The sequence below is a fragment of the Phragmites australis genome, chromosome 18 (assembly GCF_958298935.1).
Source record: "Phragmites australis chromosome 18, lpPhrAust1.1, whole genome shotgun sequence".
Classification (NCBI taxonomy): Eukaryota; Viridiplantae; Streptophyta; class Magnoliopsida; order Poales; family Poaceae; genus Phragmites; species Phragmites australis.
In genome coordinates, this window is record NC_084938.1 from 16,715,542 (window position 1) to 16,730,566 (window position 15,025).

At 45.7% G+C, this 15,025-nt stretch overlaps 2 protein-coding genes and 1 non-coding gene across 3 annotated transcripts; 2 read left to right on the forward strand and 1 right to left on the reverse strand.

The window, feature by feature from the left end:
* The first annotated feature begins 8,219 nt into the window (after positions 1-8,219).
* LOC133898571 (uncharacterized) lies at positions 8,220-9,095 on the forward strand. Its single transcript, XM_062339277.1, has 2 exons — positions 8,220-8,432; positions 8,511-9,095. Exons 1-2 carry the CDS (start codon positions 8,220-8,222, stop codon positions 9,093-9,095), a joined length of 798 nt encoding a protein of 265 aa, XP_062195261.1.
* Positions 9,096-9,927: 832 nt separating this feature from the next.
* On the reverse strand, positions 9,928-11,300 carry LOC133898572 (uncharacterized). The gene is made up of 2 exons (XM_062339278.1): positions 11,041-11,300; positions 9,928-10,975 (listed from the first exon to the last, which is right to left on the reverse strand). Exons 1-2 carry the CDS (start codon positions 11,298-11,300, stop codon positions 9,928-9,930), a joined length of 1,308 nt encoding a protein of 435 aa, XP_062195262.1.
* A 3,221-nt stretch (positions 11,301-14,521) lies between these two features.
* LOC133899834 (small nucleolar RNA Z247) lies at positions 14,522-14,660 on the forward strand. The gene has a single exon (XR_009906442.1). It is a non-coding gene; the product is annotated as a small nucleolar RNA Z247 (small nucleolar RNA).
* Positions 14,661-15,025: the final 365 nt, after the last annotated feature.

Below are 15,025 nucleotides of genomic sequence, written 5' to 3' on the forward strand. Positions count from 1 at the left end.
CCCCCTACCTGGCGCGCCAGCTGTCGGAGGATGAACTCCACAAGCGGGGATCCTGAGGGACCCCTTTGAGATTCGACCGGGGGGATGATTCTGAATCTACCTCGTACATGGATTAAATGTGTATATGTGAGATGTAGGCAGGGCAGATGATCGGTTGCTGGCGGGAGTAAATGCTCGAGGGGTTTTAGACAGGTTTGGGCCGCACAGAGCGTAATACCCTACTCCTGTGTGTATGCTATTAATGCTCTTGAGATGCCTCTCTCGGGATCTCTTGTGTTACAAGGATTTTTGTCTAAGTCTAGAGTTTTAGTCTTCAAGCGCTGATCTCTCTGAACTTGCTTTCTTCGGCTGGTTGCTTCTCTGAACCTTGTGACCCGTCTGAACCTGTTAGGCTTGTTCTAGCTAGTCTTTCTCCGGACTACACCCCCCCCCCCTTTTATGCTTCTCGGGGAGGCTTGGCGTGCCCAGAAAGGAGGTCGCGAGTTCCCACGAGCCATAAATGGAAAGCAATCATCATGAGCTGTAGCTCGACGTTACAGGGGTTGAAAATTGCGTCCCCGGTCGGTCTTGTCGCCCATTACGCTCGGCTTTAGCAGTTGCAGGAGGGGGGCCCACCGGGCAGCCGCCGCCGAACCACCCGCCTGCCCGCTCGGTCAGAGCGGGTCTGACACAGTAGGGGGGGCAGGCGATAAGCCTCGAGCCCAGCGACGACATCTCCCAGCTGCGCAGGGTGACGTGCGATGGGACCCGTCGCATTAAATGTCCCCACGCCTTCCTACCAGGCGGTGGCAGGGACTGACGTACTCAGTACGACAGGCGTGGGGGAGTGGTTGGAAGTGATAGGCCACGCTCCCTCTTAAATGCAGCATCGGGCCTCTCAACAATTGACACCACATCGCTGAGCCCTTGTGGGGTCCACCGGCAAGGGGCTTCTCAGGTCCTCGGGGAACTCTGGGTGCTTGGGGACTACTGTTCATAGCCCCGAGCGCCCTCTCCCGGATATGTCTCTTCTCGGTCCTCGGGGAACTCCGGGTACTCGGGGACCACTGTTCATGGCCCCGAGCACCCTCTCTCGGAACTGTGTCTTCTCGGGTCCTCGAAGAACTCGGGTACTCGAGGACCACTGTTCATGGCCCCGAGCGCCCTGTCCCGGAACTGTCTTCTAGGGTCCTCGGGGAACTCGGGTACTCAGGGACCACTGTTCATGGCCCCGGGCGCCCTCTCCCGGAATTGTGTCTTCTCGGGTCCTCGGGGAACTACGGGTACTCCGGGACCACTGTTTATGGCCCCGAGCACCCCTTCCGGAACTGAGTCTTCTCAGGCCTCGGGGATATAGTCCCCGAGGGAAGACGCCACGTGACATTCTGCTGTCCTGCCCTCGGAACTCGAGGACTCCTGATTCCCATGTCACCGATAGAGGCCCATGTGGATGCTATGAAGATGTGAAAATTCTTATTCACACGAGATTTCTAATTCATGCGAGTTCCCTTCTCACGTTCCTCTCGAGAGGTTCACTTTTTATTTTTGGATTCTTTTAAAAAAAAATTAAAACTTTTCTAAGTAAATTTTTCTCGTTAACTTCTACTTAAAACTTTTCTCATTAATTTTTACTAAAACTTTTTCAAAAAAAGGAAAGTTACGAGAGAAAAAAATTTCTAAAACAGAAAGGGAAGGGGCTATCTCAAAGTTGCTACTTCAGCTGGGGCGCAGGTGAATTAGAAATCCCCCTGGACATTGCTGTTGTAAGTAATTTCACACTCCAATGTTATGAGATACTGAAGTTTCAGCACTGTGATGGTCTTTATTTGAAACATGTGCTCAAAATAGTTTTAATCTCTGGTGCAGGGAGGCTCTAAGATCCGTGAAGCTTATCTCATATTCCAAGACTTCTCCGAGAAGTAACACAATGACAGGAATGGTTCTAAATGGAAAGGCAGTCTGCTGTATGCACATGGGAAGCTTTGAGCCTTTGAGGAGGCTGAGACTCTATTTCTGGATTGCCTTGGGCCTTCCAGACGCGCGCTCAGTTGTTGGGCCTTTGTTGGGACCTTTCTTTGGATTTCCCTTTTTTTTGCTAGGCCCACGGGGAGCAGCGGGAAAAGGACTGCGTTTGAGGCCATCAATTCCTTAAATGATGAGACTGCGAGTTTTTTTATTTTTTTATTTTTTCATTAAAAATTTAAATAAATGAATTCTTTGTGGAAAAAATTACAAAACTAGGTCCCACAGACTACAGTACGTGAACAGTAAATATAGGTGAACAATACTCCACGGTTCAATTTCACTCGTATCTTCTCTATTCAAAACAGTGATATTTTGTTGCTCCAAAAATTCTAAAAATGCTTGTACGTGTTCCATAATTCATGTGCAACCCATTTTAATTGAATTCACCCAAAAATCCTATGTAGAATTTAAACTAAAATTCTCCAAAAAAAAGCTACTTTTATAACTTTTAGCAATTGTTAGGCCCTCAAATAAATTTTAAAAATCTGGTAAAATTCACTAATATTCTTCTTATGTGATGTGATAATTTCTAAAATTATTTTTAGCACTAGGTTTATATATGTTTGAATTCAAATTAAGTTAAAAGAAGAATATCACATGAAATTATAAAAATACATATAAATGGTGCATTACAAAGGAATCCACTTTTTTACCATATAATCTAGGGCTGAAAATAATTTTAGAAATTATCACATCACATAAGAAGAATATTAGTGAATTTTACCAGATTTTTAGAAATTTATTTGAGGCCCTAACAATTACTAGAAGTTATAAAAGTAGTCTTATTGGAGAATTTTAGTTTAAATTCTATACAGGATTTTTAGGTGAATTCAATTAAAATGGGATGCACATGGATTATGGAATACGTACAAAAAGTTTTAGAATTTTTGGAGCCACAGAATATCACTATTTTGAATAAAGAAGATACGAGTGAAATTGAATTTCGGAGTACTGTTCACCGATATTTAGTGTTCAAGTACGGTAGCTTACCGCTTCAGACACCCATAAAGGGCGGTAAGCAGTCTGTTCAAGGGGTGATAATGATTTAAATTGCTCTATGAGTTGTAAGACTATCCGTCCTACAAAGGACGGTAAGCAGTCTGTTTAAGGGGTGATAAGGGTTTAACTGCTCTATGGGAGGATGGTAGACGTCTAGTTTTGTAAATTTTTTTACAAGAAATCTATTTATTTAAATTTTTAATAAAAAAATATAAAAATAAAAAAAAGCTCATGAGACTGCTACCGATGCATGGGCTGTGCAGGTGAGGGACAAAGAAGAAGACGCAGAGATGGAAGATCTGAAGGAACGTGCCCTGCGGCTACTCCAATCTGGCGACCGCAGGATGCCTCGCCACGGTTCCTTCGTGTGTCCCTTTTGCAGCCGTAGGTTCAAGCAGTGGACCATTAGGGACGCCGTTGGCCACGCAAGGGATACTGGCAAGACTCCTGCCGCCGGACTGCAGAAGAAGGCGAACAACCGTGCGTTGGAGCAATTCCTGACGACGGATGCTCGCGCTTCGTGCCACTGCCGGCCTTGACAATTGACGGCCGATGCGTATCCTGGCTTTGTAGCTTTGATTTCAGTACGGTAGTATGCCTCACCATGTACGTTTTCCTGCTACCTATGGATATTCACTATGAAAAATGAAATAAGTGACGGGTAAATATCCATCACCAATAAGATTATTGGAGACGGATCAAAACTTGATCCGTCACTTATTAAGATCATTGGTGACAGGTCACAACTGTAACCCGTTACTTATGACTTCTTTGTGACTCGTCACTTATGACTGATATACGGTTTTCGCGCTTTTTGAATATGAAAAAAAGTCAAAAAAATATTTTTCACACAAGCCAATCTAACTCAGGTCTATCACCACTCGCCACGTGTCTCTACCTATTTTTCAGTCTATTTTTAGAATGTGCGTTCCGTGAAAATCAAACTCGCGACGACCCCTCACGCGCTTAGCTGCCTAACCACTCAACCTCGTGTGCGTCCTGAAAGGACTCGGATAAAAGATCCTTTTAACTATTTTGCCGAGAGTCATAAGTGACGGGTCACTGTAACCGATCACTTATTACAAGTCATAAGTGAGGGGTCGTCACCAATGTTTAGTTTACAATAGACATAAAAACCAGTTGACTCGGAGTGCTTTTGGTTAAATGGTCATAACTTTTGCATACGGACTCCGATTTTAATATTTTTTAATTTTATGGACATCTACAGAAAAAGTTACATCTGTTTCTCCCCCACTTTGTCGGGTTCCGTGATTTTTTTGAGGCCTAAATGGCTTGGAACATTAAGTTGTCACCTCCGAAAGTTTTCTGCACCGTTTTCGGAATGAGCGTTTATGTCCATAGCCGTTACCCCTTACATCAAACTTGAGCATAAATGTACAATGATTCATATTCTAGTGCTTCTGAAGTGTGAAAAAATAAGAGAAAAATAAAATAAAAATAAAATTTTTTTTGCAATGTTTGGATCATTTATGACAGTCCTATGAGATCCTATGAGATCCGTCACCGATGAGTTAGTCATTGGTGATGGGTCAAAATTTGATCCGTCACTGATGACTGGTCTACGATGACCTGTGAGTGATGAGTCGTCATTGGTGACAGGTCAAATTTTCACCATCACCAATGACTGGTATTAGTGACAGGTCACAACTACGACCAATCATTTTTATCATAAATGACAGGTCATATTATGACCATCACTTACGTAATATCTTATTTGTCTATTTTTTATGTACTGTATCACTTATATTCTGTGTTTTTTTAATTTTTTTCTTTTTCTCCTTACTTTGTTCGCCTATCCCTGTGAGGCCATTGCTATTCGAGATCCTGATGTTTTCTGCAGGCTACATGTGCTGAACTGCACCAACTGCACCTAAATCATACACATCTTGGTGTTTTGCCCCCTCTTAATAGACCTGTGTTTTTGTTTTGAGATCGACACCAGACATCATCCATTCTTTCTACCACCTTCAGTAGATCTTTTCTCTCATGGTCATAACTATTGTTGTCTGGAAGCTTTATTTTCAGAAGAGATGAACTACTGTTGTCTGGAAGCTTTATTTTTAGAGGTACACTCATATTTTCAGAGATGAGCTTTATAACATGTTTACATATACGTTTGGCATTCCATCGACACTTTGTTTAAAAGACAGATAAATAATTAAATATTTTGAGCAGAGCGCTGAGTTCCAATTTAGTATAACAAACTGCCTGATTTGAATGCGAAAGGTATCTGAGCCCATTTGAAATTTCGCTAGACAACTATCGATGATTTATAAATAGAAGTATAGTAGCCAACCAGGAGGATTCAATTCTCACCTTCTACATAAGGGGACTTCTCTCCCATTAGTTAAGTATTTTTAATAAATAGAAGTACAGAACAATGTCACTTGATTGCCCTTTCATTATTAGAACTGAAAGATGATTCATTGATGATTGAGAGATGCAACTAAGATTAGGAAATGGGACTTAAGGGCGAAACATTCTACAGTAAGAAGTAATGCAAAATTGCAAATCGAACAAATGAGTGTACACGCAATGCAAAGTTAACTATTTCTATGCAAAATTACAGGTCTTACTCTGCAAGCTCAGCTCCAGTAGTAGTGTGGAAGCTATTTATCAACATAGCGATGGCAGTGAGAAGGCTCGATGGTAGCGCTGCTCGTTAGACCGACTCCAACGGAGTCGGTATCGGCTCAGCATTTGCCTGTTGCGGGCGATTTGCGGCTGGAGGGCGCCCGCAAGCGACTCCAACGGAGTCGGTATCGTGTGCGACAGGGATGCGGGGTGGGAAAGCCGTTCGGCAAACGCAGATATCTCTGCAGGACGCATTTGGGCGAGCGGATAGGAGAGGGGGCGCCTGTTCCCGCGAAGCTGCGGAAGGGGATCTGGCGAGGCGGTGCGGCGGTGAGGACGGCGGGGGGGGGGGGACTCGGGCGGAAGCGCGGAAGGTCGAGGCCCTCGGCGGCGGTCCCTGCGGAGGAGGAGAGGAGGGAAGCAGATCCGGCGGAGGCATTTCGTTCGTCCCCGCCGTCCGCGGGCTCGGCGACGGCACCAAGGACGACGTCGGCAGCAACGTAAGTTCTCCCGCCGCTACTTCCAGTCCTTGCGGTGGCTGCCGGGGGGGGGGAACCATGGTGGTTTTGTCGGCGCTAGGGATTGGGTTCGCAAACGGCGTGTAGAACCAATTTGTTGGAGTGCATTTGGTAGGAAGTAGCACATCGGGAAGGTGGGGTGTGGCTTGCAAATCGTCGTCCTTGGTTCGGTTGTGGCTGTGTCTCGCTCATAGATGCAAAGATTGTAGCAGGGACGGCGGTTCCTTGTGGCCAGAGGTGGCCATGGTCCCCCTTGGCTAGGAAGTTGTCATTAGCACATAGTCATCTTCGGCCGCAAGCATAGCTTAATGGAAATGTCTTTTTGATCCTTTTTACCGAGGAGTTTGTTGTGGTAATAATTGTTTCTGAATCTCCCAGTCTCAAACAAAAAGAAAATTGCATTTGGGCTGCGGATCTGAGATCAGGGAGTGATGTGCTCTCCTATCCTAGCTGTTGTGGCTAGTGTTGCTTTGTTTGAGCTGGGATCCAGTTAGTACTGATCTGTTTTTGTCCACATGATCTGTTTTTGTGAGTCAAATTAGTAATGGTCGATTAGATAGTATAATCAAAAAGAATGATTGATTCATCTGCGGCTGGCCACAAAATGACATAGGTTCTATACGTATATGCATCGACAAATTGATTGAACCATTCCCAGATGCTTTGTGTGACTGACTGAAGTCTCTGCCTTTCCAGTTACATATGCAGGCGCACACTGAAACTAATATATATACTGTCTTTCTTATATATACACGCAGCTAATTGTTACCGAGGATTTTGTTCTGCAAATTGTTTCTGAATCTCCCAGTCTCAAACGAAATGAACAACTGCATTTGGGCTGCTAATTGTTTCTTATAAATCTGAGATGAGGGAGTGATGTGCTCTCCTATCCTAGCTGTTGTGGCTAGTAGTACTGCTATTTTTGATCCAGTTCAGTTTGTCCACATTATTCATGGTCGATTAGTTACCACATTGATCCAGTTAGTAATGATCTGTTTTTGTCCACATGATCTATTTTTGTTAGGCAAATTAGTAATGGTCGATTAGATAGTGTAATGAACAAGAATGATTGATTCATTTTAGCTGTGGCTGGCCACAGAATGACATGTGTTTTCATCACAGTAATCATCTCATTTTTTTGCATTTTACTGCAAGTGTCAGCATATGTTCCATCTTATTGTCGCAGTGCACCAGTGCATCTTCCTAAATGTATGCAAAGATACATGTAAGGTAAATGTACAGAATTTATGCATGATTGGTAGGTACAAGATAATAGATTCTCAGTTTAGCCATCGCTCTCATTGGTTGTAGATGGACGCCGCTTCGCTTGCCGCCCTTGTCTAAAAAATGCAGGACCACGTCGAACAAATGGCGGCAGAACTAAAGAACGTCGTGAAAGACAACTTGAGTACGGAGGGCACCCCCGCCGATGTGGACCTGAACCGAGCTCTCCTTCAGGTCGAGAACATTGCTGGGGAATTGGAGATGCTCGTGTTCCAAGTGGAAGATGCGCTGCAGACAGGAGATGGTCGCAAGGAAGTGTCCGCCACCATCACTTTGATCGAGGAAGGGTCCGGTTCACAGGATGTCGACTGCAACGACATTGTTCCTGTGGATTGGAGCGCCGATGAGCTGTTATGTGGAGATTCAGTGGACTCTATGTCAGTAGAATCCGATAGGTCGTGGAGTCTGCAGTAAATTGCTTTATGTAATTTGCTTTACTGCAGTGGTAATAAACGTAGTGTTGTGTACTGGATTGTCGAGTTCATGGTTTGTACTGATATAACCTAACCATATGTTGCTTACCTTTATAGTGCCTACTGTCTTTGTTGAATAAAGTGCCTGGTTCATGTATTTCATCACCTTTCTCACATATTTCAAGAGCAGTATGGAGTATGCCCCATTTCTTCGGGGTGATGAAGATGACATTCCGTGGGATGATGTTGTGCCGCCCACTCAGGATGACTTCTTCGGGACGCAGCTTCCTTCGTCACAAGATCAGGCTCCAGAAGGACAGAATCGTTGCCAGCGGCAGGTGGTCGTGGAAGCAGTTACACGATCCAGGAGGACCTTCTTCTTGTCAAGTCGTGGCTTAACGTGAGTATGGATCCAGTGGTGGGGACCAACCAGAGTATGGGGGCTTTCTGGCAGAGGATCGAGATATTTTACCACGAGCACAAGGACTTCCCTACCACTCGGAACAAGAAGTCTCTTCAGGGTAGGTGGACCTTCGTCAACGGCATGGTGCAGCGATTCTGCGGCCACTATGCTAAAGCCCTTCGTAATAGGAGGAGTGGGATGACAGAGGCAGACACGGTAAGCATCATTAAATGCAAATGTGTAGTTTCAATTCATGCAATGCGTTCCATTAAATCTGATGTCGGCCAATTTCAGATTGCTGCTGCATGTAAGATGTTCCAGGCAGCTGAGAAAAGGGAGTTCACATTGATGCCCTGCTGGGTCGAGTTACACCACCATCCTAAATGGCAATCAGAGTCGTCTCGCAAGAGGCAGAAGACCGCGGCAGAGGGAACCCCGGTATCAACACAGGAGGGAGAGTCCTCCCCCGGCTGCAACGAAGGTGAAGGGGCGACGGCCACGCATACCAGCGGGAGCAGCTGGCAGAATCGGCCAGCAGGCCGCAACAAGGCAAAGGACCTCGCTCGCGGTTCGTCTTCATCAACATCGGTCACAAAACCAGTGCTTGAGATGTTTGACAGGCAAATTGCGGTGAAGGAGAAACTTGAGAAGGAACACGCTGATTGCTTTGCAGAGATGTTGAGAATTGAGCAGCAGAGGTTGCGCCTTGAGGAGGAGCGTGTGCAACTGGAAAAGGTCAAGGAGGAGAGGCAAAAGATCAGGGAGGAGAGGGAGATCATGAGCATGGACATTTCGCAAATGGACAAGGACCAGCAGGCATATTACAGGAGCCTACGCCGAAGCATAATTGTAGCTCACCGAGCTGAATCTGCCCCCTGAGTTCTGTTGTCCATTTTTGCAGACAATGTATCCTTCACTGTATGTACTTTTTATGCAAACAGAATTGTCCTTTAGGGATGCAAGTGGGTATGGTAGTTTTTATGCAAACAGAATTTTCCTTTACTGTGTGTACTTGTTAAGCAAACAGAATTTTCCTTACTGTGTGTTCAATAGCATGGACCTGCTACAATTTTTATTATGTCCATGTTTCAATATGCAGGTTTTTAGAAGATATGGTATTGTATCCTGGACAATGAACTTACAATAGATTGTGGGGAAGCATGTCAAGGGTGGATTCGTTTGCCCTGACTACTTCAGCTTGCTGAGCTCACCATGATCCTCTGGTGAAAATCAAGGGCGGATTCGTTTGCCGATCTTGTCAATACAATTCATATTCAACGGAACCGGATGAACCATTGTATTTGAGAGAGTAGAACTGAACAGAAAGAGGGGTTGTTTTCTGTTTATTTGATGAATTTTGGGATATTCTTTCGGAAATCTACTTTTCATGTTATAGTAGGTCAGTCTGAGGTCATTTAATCCTTTAGTTCATTTAGGGATGCAAGTGAGTATGGTAGTGTGGGACACTATGTAGTTCATTTTTTTCCCTTAGTTCATTTTATTCCTCACTTGGCACATGATAAACCTCAAATAATTCATGATATTTAGTGTGGCTGAAAGTTCACTAGGACACAATGAAACCATGGAAGCGACATATTGAAACCATGGAATCCAAAATACAATCTACAATGCCTAGACATATATTTTAACACGACGTAATGCGACACGTAAGTACGTCGAACCATAGTACATTTATTTAAGCACATGAGGTCTACTGTCCTCCTTGCATCTGCCACAGGTGCTCCACAATGTCGTCACGGAGTTGATGATGCGCTGGTCGGCTTCTAATTTGCCCGTACCTTTCCATAAATGCTTCAAGCGGGGGGGGGGGGGGGGGGGTTCGTTCTTGAGACGGCACCGCGTCCTCGCCCGAACCCTCGTAGACGTATTCGAGAGCCCCGGCCGTTCTCTCATCCTCGATTATCATGTTATGCATGATGATACACGCTGTCATTACGTCGCTGAGGGTTTCTTGATCCCACAACCTCGCTGCTCCACGGACTATTGGAAACCTGGACTGCAACACTCCAAATGCCCGCTCAACATCCTTTCGTGCAGCCGCCTGCTGCACCACGAAGTGTTGATGCTTACGGCCTATTGGAGCTGGTATGGGTTTCACAAATGTCGCCCACTCTGGGTAGATCCCGTCTGCAAGATAGTACCCCATCGTGTAATGGTGGCCATTAATAGAGTACTGTACCTTGGGTGCTACTCCCCCAGCAAGGTTGTCAAGGAGATGAGACCGGTGCAGCACATTGATGTCGTTCAATGAACCTAGCATCCCGAAGAAGGCATGCCAAATCCATAGGTCCTGCGACGCCACAGCCTCTAGAATGATAGTCGGTGCATTGACATGGCCCCTGAACGAACCGGACCACACCGTGGGACAGTTCTTCCACCTCCAGTGCATGCAATCGATGCTTCCAAGCATCCTGGGGAACCCTCGACGCTGGTTCATATCCAGCAATCGAGCAGTGTCCTCCTCGTTCGGCGCCCGGAGGTACTCGTTACCGAACACCTCGACAATGGCCCGCACGAAATGCCGCATGCTCTCGATGATGGTGCTCTCCCCTAGCCGGAGGCACTCGTCGAGAGAATCTGCAGGAGCATCATAAGCTAACATACGGAAAGCGGCAGTTACTTTTTGCAGGGGTGACAGCCCAAGCTCTCCGGCAGCGTTCCTCCTTTGCTTGAACCACGGGTCATGGTCCTCCACCTCCCTCACAATCTTGCAGTACAGATCGCGTTTCATCCTGAACCTGCACGGCAATGGATCAGTAGTAGTTCATAAATCGTCCGTACGTACACCAACGGATAGTGTTACCTGCGCCGAAAAATGTAGTCGGGGTACACTGCAGACTCAGCAAAGTAGTCGTTGTATAATCGATTGTGTCCCTCCAGACGATTCCTACGGATGCACCGGTGCCCGGGGACGGAGCCGCCCCACGGCCCTCTGGCCGAAGCTTCGACGTCGGCATGCCATGCGGCAAGCGTCGCTAGGACCAACTCATCTTCCTCATCGGACGAATCGGTGGAGAAGCATAACTCCCTCATGTACTGCTTCCATGCAGCACGAGGCTCCATTTCGTGGCTTGCAAATGAGAGCCCCTCGTGCACCTATATATAGTGCCCGGCCGAACCTTCCAAGAGAAGGCACTTGTGCTCCTTCCCTTGCAAGCCACTTCGTCGGAGGCTTCGGCCGCAAGCTTGCTTCATCCTTGCTTCGCACGATTCCTTCTACTGCAAGACACGAAAACTTATGTTGCAAGAAACCAGTGCAACGGGATGCTACGTCTCCTGTTATGTCGGTCCGATGCTCAGTATATTGCAAAATAGGAAAGAGAAGATAGAGGATGAAATAAAGGAGATTCTGTTGGAGATGAAGGGAATGAGGGATGCTGCAATAGTGATAGGGGATGCTGTAATAGTATTTTAGAGGATGAAATTTTAAGGATTCTGTTGGAGATGGCCTTAGCAGGCTACCCATCTAGGTTCGATTCCTGGGACCGGCACCCAATGTCTCACCGGGGTGGGTCTCCAAATAATTTCGTTGTCTCATCACGTATTAGGTATTGGCGTCCAGGATTATCTCTCTAAGGCAAGGTGTGGGTGTGAGTATATGATCTAGGTTTTAGTTCGTGCATAGATAGTATGTGCGTGAGTGTGTGTATATGGTGTGAGTATATACGTGAGTTTAGATATTACTGCTTTGTACTTTGAAGATGAGGTAAAAAAACATAGCGGTGGCAGTTCCGCTGGGATAGTCAGCTTGTAGTCAATTACCATTACCTAACAAACACCCCAAAAACAGACCAGAGTTCAATAAAGTAATTAGACATATGAGTCGTGTAACCTGCTCCACTTGATTAAAAAACGAGCATGTAATCACACAAACATATTACGGATGTGTGCTTTCACGTTCTGAATGACTACCTTGCGTAGTGCAACAAGACTAAATAGCCCGAGGAAGCTAACGACAAACATGAACCCAATCATCCAAACCCAGTGAAGGATTCTTGACATCCACAGCCCTGTTACCAGGATAATCATTCCCGATAAGCTCATAGGTTCTCTGATCCATCACAAGCATATAGTTTTTGAACCCCCTTGCAAGCACAATATTAGTTATTGATAATTGGAAATAAAAGCAGATATTCATGCACCAAAAGGAGGAAACTATTCATTTTGACCAGCGCCCCATATGCAACAAAAAAACCAGATAGTTATGCAGCAAAAATAAACTTTCCCCCCATCAGAATATAATATCAACCACATACAGGGTAATCAAAGCGTCACCCTAAGAACAACTACCTTGAAACAGCAAATGTGAAACAAAATCAAAATTTTCGTGTCTTCATTTCTAAAAAATATCAAATCTTTCTCGAATTGTATCACTGAGTCAGGCCTAAACCACATGAACAAGTTCTCACACAAAATCCTTAAAATAACAAGCAAATAACATCATTATGCCATACCCTCTGAAACTTAAACTTACAATTGCACTCCAAATTGAATTGTAATTAAACTAAAGTGAACACAAGAACATCGAGAAAAGAAGCAGTGGCAAGGGTGGGTCGGATAGTGACGGTGGGAAGGCGAGCAACACTGAGTGAGGGAGCAGCCGATCGGACACGGAGAGCGAGTAGAGGAGCGAGGAGAGGGAGAGGTCAAGCCGGAAGCAAAGGTAGTGGTGGTGGAGAAACAGGAGCAATGCAAAGGCGTGCGACAATGACAAATTCGTGGCGGCGAGGTCCCGCAGCAACGCGTGCCACTCATGCGAGGGGACTGCGGAGTATGAAGCGGCCAGGCAGCGCTCAGGCGCCGGAACAAAGGCCGGTGTGGACGGCGACGTGAGGGAAGCGGACACATAGGGTGAGGAGAGGTAGGCCAGGAGAGGCTCGAAGTCGTAGCGGCTCGCAGGAGCAGAGATAGAGGAGGAGGCGGTGCCAGCCTCCACGACCATCACTATCAAGACGCCCTCCAAAGCAGCCTTCATGGCCGGCCAGTCGGCCGCCCTTGCCTTGCGGCTCGTGCCCACGTCCGACATGAGCTGCCCACGGATGCCCCTATCAAGGTCGTCGACGTCGACCACGAGGCTCGCCTCAGCCATCACCGTGAAATGGCATGAAACCCGCCGCAACATCTGAAGAACCCTAGCGTGTAATGAACCAATCGATATGAACCTGTAAAAAATGATTCAAAATTACGATTAGTACTTTGTCCTATTTAAATTTAATTGTTTACAAGTTTTTCACTCATTCTATTTCCAATAGTACCCTTATGATACCCATGGATAATACCATGATACAGGATACGATGAGGAGTATCATTAAATTGATCCAAATCGCCCGATCAATGAATTCGATGGTCTATATTAATTGGTTTCCATTGTAAAAGTGCTCATCCGATAGTATCTCTTGTAAACCAATCGTGTACTATTTTTCGGACTATAAATACACATGTGTGGCCTCGCGAGAGGTTCAATGCTTCCTAAGCATCCTTTTTGACTCCATCTTGCTCCCGATAACTCATCTAGTTACCAAAGACATATTCATCTCGGTTCCATCTTATTGTCGGCAACTCATCTGCTAGCCCACAGTTGACGAAGAGAGATCACCTGCTATTGTCGATGACTCATCTTCTATTGCCGATAACCCATCTGTTGGTCTGCTGATCACCTGCTGTTTCTAGCAACTCATCTTTTATTGCTGGCGAACCATCTAATGGTTTGTTGTCCACAATGAATGTTTGTCTGCTGTTGTTGGTGCCTCACCATCTCTTTGGTGACTTCCTCATCTTCTGTTGAGATGTCCTCATCTATTGCTGCCGGTGGTATGGTCATGACCTTAGGGCTAGGCCATCCGGTCACAGAGAAGTTGGCCAAGAACAACTACGCTTTATGGAAAGCACAAGTTCTACCAATAGTGCACGGTGCCAGCTGGAAGGTTTCCTGGATGGGACTACTGTTGCGCCATCCAAAGAAATTGATGTCATGGATATTGATAAGACGATCAGAGGACCAAATCCAGAGTACGCTAGATGGATTGTTCTAGATCAGCAAGTCATCAGCTATATCCTCTCCACACTCTCTCTCACTCTCTTGGGAGGTCCTATCGCAAGTGGTTGCTATGCAATCTATAGCACAAGTGTGGAAGGCTATCGAGGATATCTTTTCCTTGCAAATGCGTGCGCGATCCGTCAATACCTGCATAGCGTTGGCTACAACACATAAGGGCAATATGACCATCGCTAAATCTGTTGGCAAGATGAAGGCGGTAGGAGATGAGATGGTATCTATCGGTAAGCCTTTGGATGATGAAGAGATGATTTCATACATCCTCATAAGTCTCAACATCAAGTACAATCCAATCGTGTATGCTATCATAGCACGAGTGGAACCAATTTCAATTAGTGAGTTATATGCTCAGCTATTAAGCTTTGAAAAAAGGATGGATTTATTGCAAGGGAGTTCTCAATCCCAATCATCAATCAACACTACAACTCGTGGTGGTCATGGTGGTTTTAACCCGCATGGTCATGCTGGCCGAGGACGTGGCCAAGGGTGTGGCAGAAATAGTGGTCAGCCTAACAACAACAACAACAATGGCAATGATCGTCGTCTCAAGTGTCAACTATGTCACAAACATGGGCACACTGCAATCAACTGTTGGAATCGCTTTGATCCTGATTCTATTCCTGACGAGAAGAGTTCAGCTGCTGCAACAAATAACTATGTTGTGGACACAAATAGGTACACTGACTCAAGAGATATTGGTCATATTACAAGCGAGCTTGACAAGCTAGTTATC